The sequence below is a fragment of the Emydura macquarii genome, unplaced genomic scaffold (genome assembly GCF_026122565.2).
Source record: "Emydura macquarii macquarii isolate MOO-44397 ecotype Brisbane River unplaced genomic scaffold, CSIRO-AGI_Emac_v2 contig_1644, whole genome shotgun sequence".
Lineage (NCBI taxonomy): Eukaryota > Metazoa > Chordata > Testudines > Chelidae > Emydura > Emydura macquarii.
Window position 1 is genome coordinate 16,918,176 of NW_027131781.1, and position 18,217 is coordinate 16,936,392.

The following is an 18,217-nucleotide window of genomic DNA, read 5'->3' on the forward strand; positions in this document are numbered from 1 at the left end:
AGAATAAGGCCCTTAGGGTATATTCACATTACTGTAGAGGGAATATAATAAAATGAATGAGCCTCTCTGCAAAATACGTGGCCTTAAATTTCATATCCTGTCATATAAGAGATCAATAAATAACACATGCTGAAAAGGAGATTTCTACTGCTGAAGATAGTAGAATGATTCTTGGATTCCTTGAGGGTTTGTCTTTTCAGTCCTTGCACCTGACTGCATTACTAGTTAATACAATTGCTCAGCACCTCTGCACAGAAAGCACATTTCTTTGCTGACTATTTACACAATGAAAGGGGGTGGATGTGGGAAATTGAACTCTAGAGTTACCACTTTCAAGGTAACCATCTACATACTTTTCTTTGTTGATGAAAGTAAACTGGTTATGAAAATCTGGAGCCTTTAAACAAAAAACAAAAAACACCATTTTGGGATGTTCTGCCAAAAGGTGTGTGCTCAGATTTGAGGAATTTGCAGCTAGTGCTGTCAGAGGGTTTGAGAGAGAAATGCCTTTCTCCAGATTTTGTTCTGGCTTAAATGTCTTTTTCTTTGGCCTCATTTCAGTTATTAGAACAGTATTGAATCTTTTTTAAGAAAAATATTTGGCGTGATGTTGAGAAGCAATTCTATACTGCTACAATATTCTATACTGCTACATTTTTTGGCATTGAATAAAGACTTCAGACCACATGCTATGAAAATACTTTGCTAGATGCTTGCACATTCATCATAGCACTTAACTTTACATCTGAGAATTGGTGGGTCTGATTTGTAGCAAATATAATGTGATTATTTAAATTTTTTGTGAGCATATTCCAAGTGAACATGTATTGATATCCCGCTTTAACAGATTAATTAGCTGAGGATATATATAGTATGGTTGAACATAACTGTGGGAATCGCTAATGGATTCCTCCCCTGCTACTTCCTGCTGCTGTGACTATGACAATACTGACATGCACAAAGTCCTACTTTTCCATGCCCTTTATAGACTTCGTAGCATTTATCTCCATTATGAAATGGCTTCCCACCCCTGCTTTTGCTCCTGTTGACTTATGGACCCTCAGGGAAATGTGTGTTAGCTGCAATTATATGTTGTACAGTGCCTGTACTTTTTTTCTGTTTCTGGTCATGTAATCTATTAAAAACAAAACATACGGTACGCTAGAAATAGGAGATTCACCTTTGTCAAACCTATATTTCCTGTTCTATCATCTTTGCATAAATGACCAGCAGATATTTTATAGTCGTGAAATGCAGAGAGGAGGAGGAAGCAGCTTAGGAGTCTTTGTATAATGTATAAAGAAGGCTGAAAAAAATATTCCAAAGGGGGTGGGTGCGGGGTGCGTGTGTTTGCATTTGGTTTCTTGGTTTTTTACATTAGAAATTCAGGTCTTGTCTACCCGGATTTTATCAGCTGTCATTATGTATTTGTTGTTGGCTGTTTATATTATGGTAGCATGCAGAAGTGCTGTGCAGGGTCAGAGCCCTTTTGTGCTGTGCCCTCTGTAAATGTAAAGGATGACATGATCCCTGCCCTGGAGATCTATTCGCGACAGCAGAACCGATAGGATTGTGCCATCCAGAGAACCCGTGCCAGTGAAACCTGATCAAATGAGCAGAAAATGATTCCAACTTGTTTTTAAAAAGTTTTGTTTTGGTCCAACAACTCAAATGCCCGAATAAACAGTTTGGAGGGTGGGAATGTTTTCTTCAACACTCTTTTCCCCCCCCCTTTGGCAAGAGCTGAGCTTGAGAGATTCCAGTCCACGTTTGAGTCCTCCAGCAAAAAATGGAAAAAATTGACTTGACACGACTTACATTTCTAATGTAAAAAATTCAGCAGGAAGAAAACACGTCGGGCCTTCTTTATACTGCATAAACCTCTTTGAAGGTTAACTGTAAGGTGAATCAAGATAGTATGGCTCAGAGGTAAGGTAAGTAGCATTTTCCTCTGGAGACCGAAGTTCAAATGAAGGTTGCATTGTTTTCCTAGACTCCTATGCAGATTTGTTTCCAATGGAGAAACTTCAGCACTCGATGACATGACTTGAGCAGAAAATCCCAGGGCTGGAGTAGTTGAGGTGCTGTAGTTTAGGAAGTTGCACATATCTGATGACCTTAATCTCTTTACCCAGGAAATATCAAAACTGCTAACTTTGACATGGATATTGACACAGAACTTAGTCTGCTTTCTGATTCTTGTTTGTCTTCAAAAGGAATTTGTAACTAAGAAAAAGGTTTCGTGTAGGGGTGAAAAAAGCATAATTGGACCTTTAAAAACTCTATATAAAGTTTAATTGTAGAGTTCAGTTCTGTTATCCAATGTGTATCATGCATCTCTATTTCTATTAACATTGTGTTGTTTTTCTATTGGATAATCAGCAACTGAATGCATGTATATTAGCTGAGGTTTTCTAATGTCTGTAGTGATACATGCACTATAAATACTGTTTGGGTTTAGAAACTGATCTGTTACGCTTCGGGAAACCCACACTTTTTCTTATAAAATAATTGTAAGCAGTCCTTACTCCAACTCATCAGAAAAATCAGTTTCTTCTTTGAGACAGCTGTAAGTTAGACTGTCATAGTTTGAGCCTTCAGAGCATATATTAAAGAAAAATGCTTGAATATAAAGATATGTGTCCTAGTAGCAGTGGCTTTAAATAATGTAATTGTAAAAGGGGTCTGGAAAATCTGGAGTTGTTTCTTGTAATCTTTTTTGTTTAGGTTTTTTTTGGTAAATAATGGAAATGGACTGGTCTTCAGTCTGAGAGGCAGCTGCTGGTTTTGTTGTGAAATTCTCCTGCATTTTGCATGATGAACAATTGAGAAAAGGGGAGTATTTGTCCTACATCTGAGTCATAGTCTGCTACCACAGCCAAAAAATGGACCTTGCTGTTTCTTAGCCTTATTTTCTAATTTTCGATTGAAATACTGAAATAAATTACAGTAAATGAAATATCCAGAAGAGTAATTCTAATATGCACTTCTTAATGTCCCTGGAAGACATTACAGAATAGTTCTGAGATGCACACTTTTAAAACGATATTGAAAAATTGGAACGGGCTCAGAAGAGTCACAAAAATGATGCAAGCTATGAAAAACCTCCCTTACAGTGAGAGGTTTGAGAGGTTTAAGAAGCTCAATCTATTTAGATTATCTAAGAGGTTAAGACTTGACTGGATCATAGTCTAAGAGTACCAACAGAGGAGGAGATTTCTGATAGTAGGAGACTCTTTAATCTAGCATACAAAGGCAAACCAAGGTTGGCAATGGCTATAAGTTGAAGCAAGATCAATTGAAACTGAAAATAAAGCACAGATTTTCAGCAGTGAGGGCAATTAAGCATTGGAACAACCTATTAAGGGATGGACTGGATTCTCCATTACATGATATCTTTAAATCAAGTCTTGCTAAAAGATATGTTACATTTCAATCAGAAGCTTGATACAGGAATCAATGAGTGAAAATCTTTAGTCTGTGTTATGCAGGAGGTCGGACCAGATGGTCGTATTGATCTCTTCCGGCCTTAAAATCTATTAACCTAGTTTTGCATTGAGTTAGTAGTAGCTTAAGTTTATCTGTGTTTGTGATACAATAGTATTAATTGGCACGGTAGCCTAAAATAGTTTGAGCTTTTGTTTCTCTCTCTAGCTGTTAAAGTTAAGCATAACTATTACAAGTCCTTGGCTACTACACCAATTGGTGCTTGAAACAGTTGCAACAGCCTGTCTGCACCAAGGCTTCCCAGAATTGCAAATGCTGGTTGAGCTGAACTGGGGTGGGGAATGGAGGGGAAATTTTGAAAAACATGTTTGGCATAGACAAGACCTGAGGCTGTGAAGGGAACAGTAAACTGGTGAGAAGCTGGGAAATGAAACAAAGTGGGCTCTGTTGTGTCCTGATTTGGCTTCAGGAAACTTGATGGGTCCTTTGAGACTATGTATGTGTTAACTAGGAGTTCTGACACCTGTCTAAGACATGTTGTATTTCAGAGTAAAATGTCATCATGTGGAGCTCTGTCATTTGAATGGAATGATCATTTCTACTTTAATCTCTTTTCATATTATTAAAATCCAAGTGCAAGATCCAGCATTCCTTCCTTTGACTCGTACGATATGAGTTCTTCAAAAGCAAATCTGTAAAGCTAGTCAGAAATAGGTGACAAATTATTGGCAGCAGCTGTGCAGTGGTAAAAGTGAGCTGGACCAGCTCCCCATCTGATTATGAACCTGTGCGGCTTGTTTCCATGTTCCTGTGGACAGCACAGCTGCTTCTCACTGACTTTGTGAAAAGAGCACCCAGAATTGCATCCAGCAGATTGACACTGCAAAACCTGATTTACAGATCCAGTTCATGGAGCATGTTGGTCCCAAGCATTATGTCCTACAGACACATTTTAACTGCATCATTTACCAGATAATCAGAAAATTGTTTGCTCATGCTGGAGATCACATTTTAATTGGTTGACACACCTCTACGTTAATTGCCTCTTACAGACTTTGATCAGTAGATTCAAGTTTTACCCTTGGCATTGGAGTGCACCAAGACAACTGCACCACATGGGTTAAGCAAACTGTGTGATGTTATTGGTAAGGAAACCTGAAACCAGGCAAAGTGCATGTGATTTCTGGTTTTGTTACATTCTCCTAGACTCAGACCAGATCCAGTGAGGTGGATATTTCAAAAAATCCTGTCCAAGTCTCCAATGAGCATGACTAGATATGTGGTATCAGGTGAAAAATCACAAGCAGCTCGGATGCTGTTGCTGGGGTCGTGAAACCAGGCACAACTTGGTGGGGTTTGCTGGGGCTTTTCTTTGGGATTTTTGGCTTTATGAGATTTCATAGCAAAGCTTGCAGGGGTGTGAACTGATGAAGGTCAATGTCGCACAGCAATAGTGTTTAAACTGCCTTGCTTCTGCTTGCCAGAATCCATTGGCCATGGGGAATGCTTGCCATCATTTATGAATTCTGCATTGTCCTATTCAGCCTTTTTTCTTCTAACAGGAATAAAAGCCAGATACCTTGCAGCTTATTCCCAGAGGTTTTCTTGATGAATCAGCAAATGCTTTATTACATAATCCTTCCCCCCTTCAAACAGGGCATTTGTGCTATAACCCATTTTTTTAGTTCAGCCACTGAAAGTAATAAAGATAATTGGCGTGAGCTGTGATGCTTTTTAAAGCTCTGCAGATTGCTTGTCCAGTGGAACAGCTATTTAAATTATTAGTTTCTCTTTTTCCCCCTGCTGTAATGCCAGAGGTGTCTAATGTTTGGAAATCACGACACAGCCACTAAAACAATCTGAGAGTTCATGTTTCAGCCATTCTAATCAAGTCAGCAGTGCCAGATGCAATTTATAAATAAACTGTATTATATCATGCACGCCTTAAAATATGTGCATAAAATGTAATTTGATGCAATAGTTTGGCCAATTTTATTTGCATTTTATTTTTAAAGGGGAAAAACAAGTACAATAGAAATGATTTTCATCTATGCAGCACATAGATATTATTTTACACTATCCCATAGATGTATATACATGGAGGCATAGACCTTCAGTTGTCTGAATGTAGAAATTGCCAGGCTAGATCAGACCGGTGAGCCTTCCATCTAACTGGGGCCAGACCAGATGCTTCAAAGGAAAATGCCCAGGAGAAAATGTCCATCTCCTGGAAATAAGTTGGCCTGGAAATAAGTTCCTCTGTCAGATACCATCAGCTACCCAACTGTGCAATTTTTGCAACACAGATAGTCTTTTTAGTTGAATGTGGTTACAAGTTCAGCCTTTGGGGGTCAGAGAGTAAGTTGCATTGATTGCTCTATCGTGGATTCAAGGAGTGGCGCTGAATTGCTTGAAAAGGAATTCCACTTCATCTTCCTCTGACAGAAGAAGGATGTTGTGAGACTGGGAGTGGAGGGGGGAAGAAATAGCAACAATAATTTTAAAAAGACCCCAATTATTAAGAGTAAGAGCTCAAAACAGGATTTTTCTTTTTTATACAGGCAGGGGAGATGTGGATTGTATGACTGGACTAGAGCAGGCTTAACTGCATAGTGAGGACTAAATCGGCTCTTGCCCCCTAATTATACCTGCTTCCCCTTTCTGGTTCCAGCCCATATGATCAGTATGCAAGGTTTATGACCATAAACAGTCAGTAGGTGGGGAGAGCCTATGCAGACTGGACTCTTAGTAGTACCTACTTGGTCATGTCTGTCCCAAGATAAGTTTAGGACAGCCACATAAGTCCTTCATCCTGAGGCTGTTGTAATGTAGTTATAGGAGTGTCGAAAATGTCAGAGATTTTATAAGACCTCATACAAGTATTTGTCTGTAGTACGGTGACGGCACAAAAGACAATGTGCTTTTATTAGGTACAGAAAATGTGGGCATTCTGTAACCATGGGCTATTTTTGTGACATATAATTATAGTGTTTTCATGTTCTCATTTCCAGTAAACGGGAAAAACCTTCAGAGCCACAAAGGAAAGTTAGGCTCAGCGTGGAGATGCTGAACGCTAGGTGCCAGGCCAACTAGTGGAATCCACAGCCCCGAGTTGGGCACCCCGGCTCCCGATACAATGCATGGGAGAGTTAGGCACCTACGAATGGGACCCACAAAAGACTGTGTGCTGAGCTGCCCGAGCTAGCCATTGGTCAATGCTGAGGAGAGGGGTGTGGCTAAGCCCGGCCCTTCAAAGGGATTTAGGTGCCTATCTCCACCTGGGATTCCCAGTCACGAATCCTCGCCTGGAGTTAGGCACTTAAATCAGATCAGGCCTTTTTTGCAGAGAAGCAGCATGGGCTTGAACATGACTTTCCCCCATCCCAGTGGGTGCCCTGGCCACTGGATCGTGGGCTCATTCTCTTTTTGGTCCAGAGAATAGTCTGTTATTTTATACAAGTAGAACAGCTTCCACAGGAGAGCTAGAGAGAGCCCCAACCCAAAATACCCCATAGCTTAGTTGGTAGGGCTCTCATGGGGGGGAGAACTGGGTTCAGGTCCCTGCTACTCTCAGGCAGAGTGGGGAGTGGAACCTGGGTTGCCTACATTCTGCAAGACTGATCTAAGCACTGAGCTATAGATTATGTGGCTGTGTTTTGTGCAGGGCCTGATACATTAGGCTGGGAAACTCCTAGTTTGTGAATCTCTCTGAGGTTTAGACAGGCCTCAAGTGGCTTTGCCTAAGCCCATCAGCAGAAATTTAGGCACCTTAGAGACTTTATTTGCGGGAAAGTAGGCACCTACAGGATCAGGTGGCAGCTGAGTGAGGCTTTTGAGGTTCTAAATTTTGGATTTTGACACCTAAATCCCGTTATAGATCTAGCCCCGAATCTCCGCTGTGTACATCCCACAGACAAATTAGAAGAAAAAGCACGGAGATGCTCCCTTCCAAGCAAGTTAAAACAATACAGGAAACTTTGTTTTTACCTCTTATGAAAATATGACATTAAATCTATAAATAACTGTTCATTTCAATAATGAAAAGTGCTTGGAAAGACATGCTGTAGATTTCCTACATGAAACAGCTACTCGGCTTTTGAATAGTGTGGGTGGCTGGATGGATGTGTGCTCTGTGCCTTCCAGGAAAAAAATTCAGACGTCAAAGCAGAAACTGGAAATTTAGATTTGTCTCTCCCTTCCCCCACCCTCCACCCCCCAAAAAACCCTATAAAAACAGTGGAGATATTAATTATCTTGCAAGATATTACATTTGGAGTAGATGTAGATGCAAAATTACCTGGTAGAATTCACATAAACCAGGAACGTTTTTTCATTTCACTTAGATATGTTTCTCAATAAGGACTTCATAACAAGTATTTTCTCAGAGGAAGACTGTTATTAGTCTGTCTTTTTTTTTTTTTTTGTTTAGTACTTTTACATTTATTCATAAAATAGGTTAGGAGCCATTTCCAGATGTAAATTTATGTGAATTTTTGTTTGATTTGTTTTAACTTTGGGGGGTTAAAAACACCCCCCCATCACTTATCTTGACTATTTTGGCTGGATGCAAGGTAGATCCTAGGGCAAAAGGGCGTGAAGAATAACCAGTATTGAAATACCCAACCTGCAGGGTTAGTTGCACGTACAACAAAAGTCCCTGCAAATAACCAGCCTTGCCAGATACATGGGGCTAACATGTGGGTCTTTTGTTCAGCACCTGTAACTAATTATCTGGTGATAGAATAAGGTCTGGTATCAAGTATTGTCCCACCAATGCCCTCAGCACCTCAGTCATGTGTAAGTGATGGAGAGGAGCAAAGAGGAACATGGAGAATGGAATTACAAAGTTTTTCTTATCTGAATTATGGCATTTCTCTATCTAATACATCCTTATTTTCAGCTCATCCAAATTAAAGCCAGTGGTATGCAGCAAATTTTGCAGATGAATCCAGACTGATGCGTGCACACAGCTGGTACATTCAATTTCCAGTGAATGGGTGTGTCAGATTGTATTTCCCAGGATGTAGCAGCAGCCACAATTTTTGGAAGCGTCTTCCTCAAAGACTTTGCAGAAAGGGTGGAAAAAAGACTTGATCACATTCACTGGCAGTGATTATAACAACTGTAATTAATCCTCATGCATTCCAGGCTCATTGCTTGAGCTAAAATACTGTTGACAATTTCAGACTCCTTAGTTGCTACTGGATTGTGTTTCTTTGCTCTGCTCCGGTGTTCTTTGTTTCTTTTCACAGCACAGTCTTGGCTAACAAATCTTTTTTTAATATATATTTTAGTGGACCATACTAAGAAAGTATACTCGAAATGACTGGCTTTGTAAGACCGGCAAGGAGATGATCAAGCATTGCATAGCTACAGATAAGCTGCTTATTGATGGCCCTCAATATGCATGTGCCCAAATGGATTCGTTTGGTGTGGCTTTATGGTTTTTATTTGAGAGCCAAAGAGTTAGAGAGAGGCAACCTTCCTCACACTGAAGTTTGAATTTTAGGAACACTTTGCCAAGACCATGGGCAAGTGACACACTCCTTCCCCTGCACTTCCTCTTTAATTCTTTGTGCATCTTTCTTCTTGTGTGGAGAGCCCAGCACCATGTTCCTCTTCCCAGTGGTTTACTGGTGACATTCCTAGGGAAAATACACTGCATGTAGGTCTTGAAGCTGCCAATCAAGTTAAATATGATGTAACATTTTTAGAAAATGATAATACAAACCACAGAAATATAGGACAGGGGGAATATGCAGTAAGGAAATTACTGAACATTTGACGGGAAAGGGGGAAGTTCCCTGCATATCAATCCCTGCCTTATCTTCATATTCAGGATAGCAAGTATGTCTGGTTCTCATTTTCTTGATGAACCAGAAGAACCTGCTGAGCCTGTGATAGCTGGATCCAGGGAAATGGCTGTTTCTTTCCCTTTTTCATTTGGGTTTTAGACGGAGGGCTTGTCTAGATGGAGCAAAGCACTTTACAGGGTTGTGATTTCTAAAGCTCAGTAACATGTTGCGCATTAATTAATCCACACGGACGCTGATGGTGCGCATTAAAGATTCCCTAGTGCGATTTAGTGTAATACGGTTTCAGATAGCACTACATTAAAATGCACCATCAGTGTCTACACAGACCAATTAATGTGCAACACATTAGTGCACTTTAGAAAGCATACCCCCTGTAGAGCACATTATCCCACCATCTAGACAAGTCCTGAGACTTGCCTTTTTGCAGGCTAGGGGCCTAGGGAAATGAAATTTCAGTTGAGGGGACATACATACATTCTCTCTCTCTCAGGTGTGAAGCTGAAATTGAGAAGTCTCTAGTAGCTTGTTTAGGTAACCTTAGTGATGTACCTACTGGTCAGTTACTGTGGCTTCATTATTTAGGGCTTGTCCGTATTAGGGTTCCTCCAAGACCTCTTCTACTTGGTTCTCCAAGAACTCAGTTCGACTCCAGTCTCATCACTGACGTTCCTTTATTTGAAATACAGGAAAGCAACGCGGAGGTGATCAGTATGGGGGATGGGTATAGGCGTACCACACATCCAAAGTTATGCAGCAGACCTCTTCCTTTAAATACGTTTGCACATTACATTGGATTTCCTATACATTGCATCAGATGTTTTTGAATTGGCTTGGTCACTTTGTAGGAATCCATCCCTGTACAGCAGGCTCTGTCCATGCACCACTTACTTTTTACCTCAACTTACGTGCCATGCTTATCTTAGCCATTGTTATCTTCTCCATTGTAAATTGTTCTCTGGGTGTTCCCCCTTATCATATCTTTTACAGACATTCTGTTTGCAGCCTGCTGATCTAGATACATGCATATTCCTGTCTCCCCAAAAATAAGACCTCCCCCATATCCAATTATTCATGTCAAGCCAGATCCACAGTCCACACGGGGAAGTTATTCTGGACTAAGATAGGATATGAATTTAAAATGCAGTAGCTATTCTGGGATAACTCCTGTGTGGATACCCTTAATGCCTTTTTCCAGTTTATCTGTATCAACTTCCAAAATATCCTGGCTAAAGGATTAGATATTCTGCTGTAGTTATTCCATTCTGTTTCCACATATAGACAAGCCCTTAGTTGGAGTGAGTGAATTGGTTGTTGTTCAGATCTGGAGAATATTCTTGCGGAAGGTCCATGTGTAGAGGAAATATTATTACCTTGGAATATATCCTGCTTGCCAGTTGCTCCACTCTGTAGATGTGCCGACTGCTCTGCCAAGCTCCATCCTCTTCCTCTAGGAGTTGAGCTGCTGGGATCTTTCCTCCTCTTTTGTTTAGATAGGAGCAGTGGGGAGTGCCCACCTGGCAAGCAGTGGCTGATGTTACCAGGGCATATGTTCAGCACCAGGCCAACATAAAGAAAGCTAAGTACTAAGGAGCCCTTGACTCCAGTCTGTTGATATTCTGCTGACATTAGTGCTGCTTTTAAATCTCCTGCCCTATCCCTGACTTCATGAAATGGTGAAATACAAAATGTCATGAACTGCTCGCAAATATCTGTGCTTTTTTTTTTCCTTTAGCCTTGTATTTGGGAAGTGTGCTGGCATTTTTGAACTGGTTCCACAAGTTGTACAGTGAATAATATATCTATGAATCAAGGTAGTCCAACGCAGTGCTATCACACAGACCTCAAACCTCAGGCTTCTTAGATGCCAAAGTCCTATAACTTTAAACATTTTCTATACAGTCTCACAAGCATGTTGACAACTTAGATCCATATTTTCTCTCCCTTTTTCTGCAGGTTTATGTTTTCTTGTGGCCTATACGTTTTACCTAATTGGCTGAGTCTGCATGAAGACATTACCATGGATGTCATCTGTTGTATGTGTGTTCATAGCTTCCAGCGTATTTGTTAACTTTTATCCAACAAACATGCCCTTTTTCAAACCAATTTGTTAAAGTATCTACAGTCAAATATGACTTTGAGAACTTACTATCTGGGTATTGTAGCACTAACATGCACTGACACAGGTTGCACCATATTTTTTAAATTATTTTTTATTATACAGGGTATCCACTGGGGTTTTCTCTCTTGCTGAAGGAGGAGCAATTAATATAAATTGTTTCTTATACAGGAACAGTCAACATCGATTTCAGGAACATTCACCACTGATACACTTACCATAGATGACAGTAAAGAGAGATTCTTTCTTTTACCGCACATACAGAACTTAATTTGTGTGATAAATGAGTTTATTATTCTTTAAGGTTCTCATTACATTACTTTCTCCTCTAGCTATGTCTCTAGGGAAAACTCCCTATCTCTGGTTTTGATCATATTTGATTAGATTATTCTGCCTAGTGCTATATGCCCATTGAACCTTCAATTCTGGATTAAAATTCGAAAGATTATTCAAATTTCTGGCACAGTCATAATTGCATCTAGTGCTTGTATTATATTAGTGCAGCCCAAATGCAAAATTATTACATATGTCTGTTGGATTTGCTGGGTCAACTTTTCTTACAGAATTAGAATAATAGATCCAGGAAGTTACAGATGGAAAAATCCTGTCAGATTATCCTGTCCACTGCAGAATTTTTTATGGCATTGAATTTGCTAATGTAGTGTATGGTTTAGCTTTGAGTCCCAGGCAATGACATTTCCATCATTTCACTTTGGAAATTATTCCACAGAATAATGGATCTAACTGTCAGAAAGATTTTCATGATATTCATCCTAAATTTTCTCTCTAACTTCTTTTTCCTCTTACTTATAACCTTATGTCTCTCTGTCCTTTCTATTCTTAGTGTTTACAGTCTTCAAATATTATAGGCTACAGAAACATAGAAATTAGAGATGTTTTTCATTTCTAAATATTAAATGACAGGATTTTCCAGAATTGTGGGTGTTTTTATTTGTTTGGGGTTTTTTTGTTCAACTATCTGATACTGCAGCTGTTAGCTGTAATGTCTGGATTTAAAAGATTTTTACACTTTTATCCTAATAAACCTGTTCAATGCAAAAAGAATGTAAAGAGTGATAAGTTCCAGAGGGGTAGCCGTGTTAGTCTGTATACAGCAAAAACAACAAGAGTCCTGGAGCACCTTAAAGACTAACACATTTCTGCGGGCATGAATTTACGTGGCATAAATTTACGGGCATAAGCTTATGCCCGCAGAAATTTATTAGTCTTTAAGGTGCTCCAGGACTCTTGTTGTTTTTAAAAAGTGATAATTCATGGTTGTCTGCTGTATGAGATTGTCCTATGATATATTGTATTGTACTGTACCAAGTAATGCTGGAGCACTATTACATGACTACTGTTCTTTTGGGAACCACATAAAAACAAGCTGGGTATCTCATGAGCAATATCTTAAATAAACACAGTTTCCCTCCTGCACTGTAACATTCGAATTCCAGTCCCCACTTTTCTTTCAAAACCCAATAAAATTGACTGTCTTTTTAATTTGTTTTTCCAACAGAGATAAATAACTAATTTCCAGAATGTTGCTCCCAGCTGTGCGTTGCATGCTATTAGTGTTATGGTAGAACTGTTTGGACACAACAACTCTTGCTCTGCTCAGGCTAGTAATGCAGTATCACTCGATGGAGCTGTTAGGAGTAGTTGTAAATACATAATCAGGCCTTGTGCCTGCTTCCTCTCTAGTGTTTTGTTGTTGTTGGGGTTTTTTTAAATACTGTACACTCCCTTGCTATTCATAGCACACTGGATAGATAGTTCATTACAGGAAATGGCATCTCTAGTTTCAAAAAACAGATGGAAGAATGTTCAGATAATCAGATGAACCTGTAGGCTGAATATTCTTAGGTGCTTTAACACAGCAGTGCCTTCTAAAGTGGCTTTTCCTGATTATTTTTCTATCAAAATCCTTCCCACTGTTTGTCCAATTACCTGATGGGGCTGGATAGGAAGACCAGGCAGGCAGTAAAATATTGTAGATATGGTTAAAATGTCACCCCAGCTTCTCCAAACCAATTTAACGTATCTCTTGTTTAGTCTTACATCTTTTATTCTCTTACTTTCCTGTGCGCAAATGGAAATCTTAGTTAAGTAATTGATTGGCAGACTAGGGTGTAACAAAGTTAGAGCCAGCTCCCTGGTAGTTTCTTAATTGCAGCTTATAATAAATAGATGAACTGTCAGTTTCTTGAAGATATCTGATCACTGCGCAATATTTCCTTGTGTTCTGGTTGCTGAAAACTTTCATCATGTTTAACAGATATACCTAATGTATTGCATTTACTTTCCCAAGCAGGTGTTGTTACTTGTCTACAGCTCATAGACTTTCTTAGTCACTTTATATCTTATTTCACATTATCATACTGTGGTTTAAAAGACACATCAAGGTTTAGAGACCCCAATGAATTCTAGTATTCTTTAGAATTTGGATAGGTCTAGGAAATGTAAATATTTATTGAATGAACTTTTGAAAGTAGCTTTTAGAAATATTTTTTTGCCCTTTCTGTTTCTGTCCACTGAATAGGACCATTCAGTAGGGGCTGCCATTTTATTAATATTTTCTTGTGGGAGCCCAATTTGACATGCAGAGTAGGATTGAAAAAATAGTTTAAAACACTTTGAAAGCCTTGGAAAATTGAGCATTTCTAAATTCTAAAGTAAATTCCATAACTTAAAATTTTTTTTTTCATTTGCAGTTGTTTTAATTACTTGACATAAATGTTTAGAAATGGTGGTTTTCATGGCTTTCAGATGTTGCTGGTGGTTCCTTCAGTCCTACAAAGAATCATCATCTAATCAAGATGGTATATCTCTATTGCATTGACAATTAATTATGTAGATCACTTAACTAAAATCTTTAGGGTTTTGCTCTTCTTTTCATTTAGAAGTAGTGGCTTGAATGTCTCACATTACATCTGGATTTTCTTTTGAATTGCTGCTTTTATTTCCTTGTGCTACTTCTTTGATAGAGAAGAATATATCTGGACATCTTTGTTTATATTTGGACCTATGAGTCAACCATTCAAAAAATGTTTGTAGTGTGAAAGATCAGTTACATACTATGCATGTCAGCCACCGCCTCTGCCATTCTGATTCTTTTAAAACAAAACAAAACCTCATAAGAGTAGCATCCTCATGCCCCTGATCTATTTTAGTCAATTTGCCAAAACCTCTCAGGAGAATATCTTTAAGCACATTTGTGTTTGGTTGCTATCTGGATCTATATTGCTGTGCATTGCTTTTTAAAATTAATTGTGTTGCAGATTCTATGCCATGAAGTAAGGTAATAAATATATCTACACATATCACAAAACATGATGGTATGTATTCAGAAGAGGAAATTGTAGAAAAAGGGAAAGAGTAAAGCTGAATGGATTATAAGAAAAAAAAAATAGGAGCACTAATGGCAAAGCCATAAAAGCTAAGAAAGGAGGGGAGGCCGAGGAATAATATTGTGAATCGCATTTGCCAGTGTAAAATACTTTTTGCTAAATGTAAATTATAGTTCAGAAAAAAAAATTCTGCTTGAAATACATCGTAAATGTTGTTGCCAGGATACTTCCTGATCGTGTTAATTAAACTGTCCTGCAGATATAGCTTAATTAGTGTATAATTTGCATATTGGACACAATGGTGCATGTTGCTAAAGAAAGCTCATCTTCTACTAATAGAGTATTGTACACATACATTTTCAAGGGGGAAAAAATCTCTAGCCATAACTGTATTTTCTTTTTGCAGCCACATGATTAAGATCTGTGCTAATGAACTGATAGATATCTAAACCTCTGTAGTAAGATGATATTTTATGCTAGTTCCAGTATGTTCTTTACCAGATCCCCCTTTGAGGCCTGATTATGATAGCTTTCCTCTTATTGATTAGTACCTTATTTCATGAGACTCCCCATTGCTTACAGTGGTACTACTTGTGGCGTAAGATACTAATCAAACTGAATAAGAGAGGTAGGATCTGGCTCTTGGAGCTATGATTATATACTGTATTGATGCTACACTTTACAGCTTTCTCAGATCACATGGGACAGTCCCACAATTAAGCATGGCCGTGCTGCTCATTTGGAGCTCCCTCCTCTGGGCTTAACTCCTGCAGCACCTCTGGATCAGCTCCCATGTCTGCCTGCAGTGAGAGAATGAGGAGCAGAGCACTGATCAGAAGAAAGTTCTTTGCTCTGCCTGCCCATGGAGAATGCTTTTCTGATTGACGTTCTGCTGCCTACTCTTCCCAGATGCTTCAGCAGCAGGGATCAGATGCTGCAGGAGCAGTTCCACTGCAGTGACTGAGGCAGCCAGGACAAAGGAAGAAGTAGAGAAGAACCAATGGGGCAGTGAGCATGCTTGCAGATGAAGGGGGGGAAAAGCAAGGAAGCTATTGAGAAGAAGAGGACAAGGGAAGGACAGGGAACAAGAAGGATGACAGACAGACAAGGGGAGAGAGAAATGTTCAGAGATGGTGGGGAGGAGAAAAACAAGGTGGGAAAGGAAAGAGAGAAACGACCAGATACTTACATATCGCATGTGCACCTGTGTGTGTAAAAACAGCCTCTACAAATTACATCCTTCCCAACCCTAGTGTCTGACTTTCCACAGCCTAGCACCTTGTGTGGTCTTTTATATATGCTCTAAGAAGATAAATGGCTACAAAAGGTGCTAAGCAGTGGAGAATTAGGTCCCTAGTGCCCATGAAATGCTCAAAATGCAAATGTTTCTGAGAGTTCCCAGCAAAGACCCTGACCTTCAGCCCAGAACTCATGGCCTTGGGTGCACCTGGCCATCACACCAGGTGTTAGAAGCTGTTAAGAGGGTATATAGAGGTATTTTTGACTGGCTGTTTATTATCATTCTTATTGAAAGGTTTATGGGGGCATCTAATAAATACATGTATATACAAATATAGCCACTTACAAGGAAGATGACAAAATAAAACAAAATATGGAAAAATACGTGGGTCAAAAGAAATTCCGGGAAATTGGAAGATTGCGGAAATAATCCAAACAAAATGAAGAGAGAAGAATAAGAAAAAGGAAATCTCTGTCTGGAATCTGTAACAATACTATAGATATTGAAGGGAATAATTTTATATCTTCCCTGTATGAATTATTTTTATGTCCAAAGATTTTTCCTGTAACTCTCAACATTGCCAGGCCAGCATTCAATCGGTATTTCAGCTCTTCAAAGGAAGCATTTTCCTGATTGATGCTGTGCGAGCTTTCTTTTAATAGTAGTGGATTTGGATTCTGCCATCTACAGTGGAAATAACATTTTCACTCATATCATTGCTAAAGTAATCTACTTCCTCTATGATTATGGCAGAGTTCTAAATTCAATGAAATAGTGCAGTATTAAACTGTGGGACTATCATGGCATTATTTTGAATAAGAAGTTATTGAGCATCCGAATCAAGTGACAGTCAAGATATTAAAATATTTCATAAATAGGTAAAATCCTTCATGCCTACAGCAAACTTCAAATTTAGACTGGGAACCTGTTAATCATTCTGGATAATGTTGCTAGAATATGCATTTCAGATGTTGCTTCTGTATCTAATTCTTTTTAAATTTTTTTTTTAAACAGGTGATTATAAACAGCACAATCACACCTAATATGACCTTTACTAAAACATCACAGAAGTTTGGTCAGTGGGCAGATAGCAGAGCAAACACCGTGTTTGGTTTGGGTTTTCCCTCTGAACAGCAGCTAACAAAGGTAACTGGGCTCATTTTATTTTTGAAACGGTAGTCGTTCTGGTGAATTAAGGAACTGCTGCACTGTCAGTAGCAATCTGGTAGAAGTCTCACAAATTGAATGTCTCTACAGTTCATTAACTATCTCTTCTTCTCTATGTGCAAGTTGTTCAACTCTTAACTATCCAATGGGTGCATATACAGACTCTGGAGGTTACAAACTTCGTTGATCAAAGGATACATTTTAATTTGATCACTTGTGGCCCTCTATAAAAACAAAAGGCTTGGGCTATGAGATTTTGAAGCTTAGTGTTCTTAAATGTTGTCAAATACAGTCTAAGCAGTTTCTTGGCATCTCTATTCCTGGACTACACACTAATTTTATACAAAAACTACATTAAATAACATTAAGGTTACAAAACGAAACACTAAAATGCCAGGAAATGCCATAGTTAAGGTTGCTGCTTACACTTAACTCTACCCCCTTCTACATCTATGTTGCAGTGAAGTCTCTATCATTTTAGCAGTGACATCCAATGAACAGGCTTATTAGTAATCCAAAATTACCTTCCTGTGGAATTCATATGGCCTAAATTGTAGAGTAGCAGTGGACTGGTTTGTGTGTTCATGAGTGAATTTGACTCTTAGTGGCTGGTCCTCAGGCTAAGGGGGACTAGTACCCAAAAGTGATTGTAAAGGAGAGTTCTTTATATCAGCTACTATAGGACTGTGCTTTTGAAACTGAAGGATAAGAGTTGTAGTTCTTGTTCTAGCTTCCCCATGTCACCGGTTTGCAGGACAGAGATTGATTACAATGGAGGCTTGTAAAATATCCAGCTACCTCTGGTAATGAATAACTAGTAGTGTAAACAATATGTTCCCTTAGTGATTAGATTAATACTTTTCAAATGCAAGTCAGGCAACTGGAATGTTTTTTCACATAATAAAAGAAGGTACTTATCTAACACATAGTAAATGTTTGAAGCATGTACGCTCAGCCCTTATTGGCACTAAGCTTTATCAGTTAACCAAATATTATGTCCTTGGACATTCGAGACAGTCTCCATTAATCTCACTCTGTCTTCTTGCATATTTTGATTTGAGAGGTACTAGCGTTTGAATTT

At 38.9% G+C, this 18,217-nt stretch overlaps 1 protein-coding gene across 2 annotated transcripts in view; it reads left to right on the forward strand.

Moving 5' to 3' along the window:
* Window positions 1–18,217, forward strand: part of HOMER2 (homer scaffold protein 2) — a 93,281-nt gene that overhangs the window by 47,245 nt on the left and 27,819 nt on the right. For both annotated transcript variants that reach the window (XM_067556116.1, XM_067556118.1), the window contains exon 3: window positions 16,984–17,115. In XM_067556116.1, coding sequence (XP_067412217.1) covers window positions 16,984–17,115 — 132 coding nt within the window. The remainder of the gene's footprint in view (window positions 1–16,983; window positions 17,116–18,217) is intronic.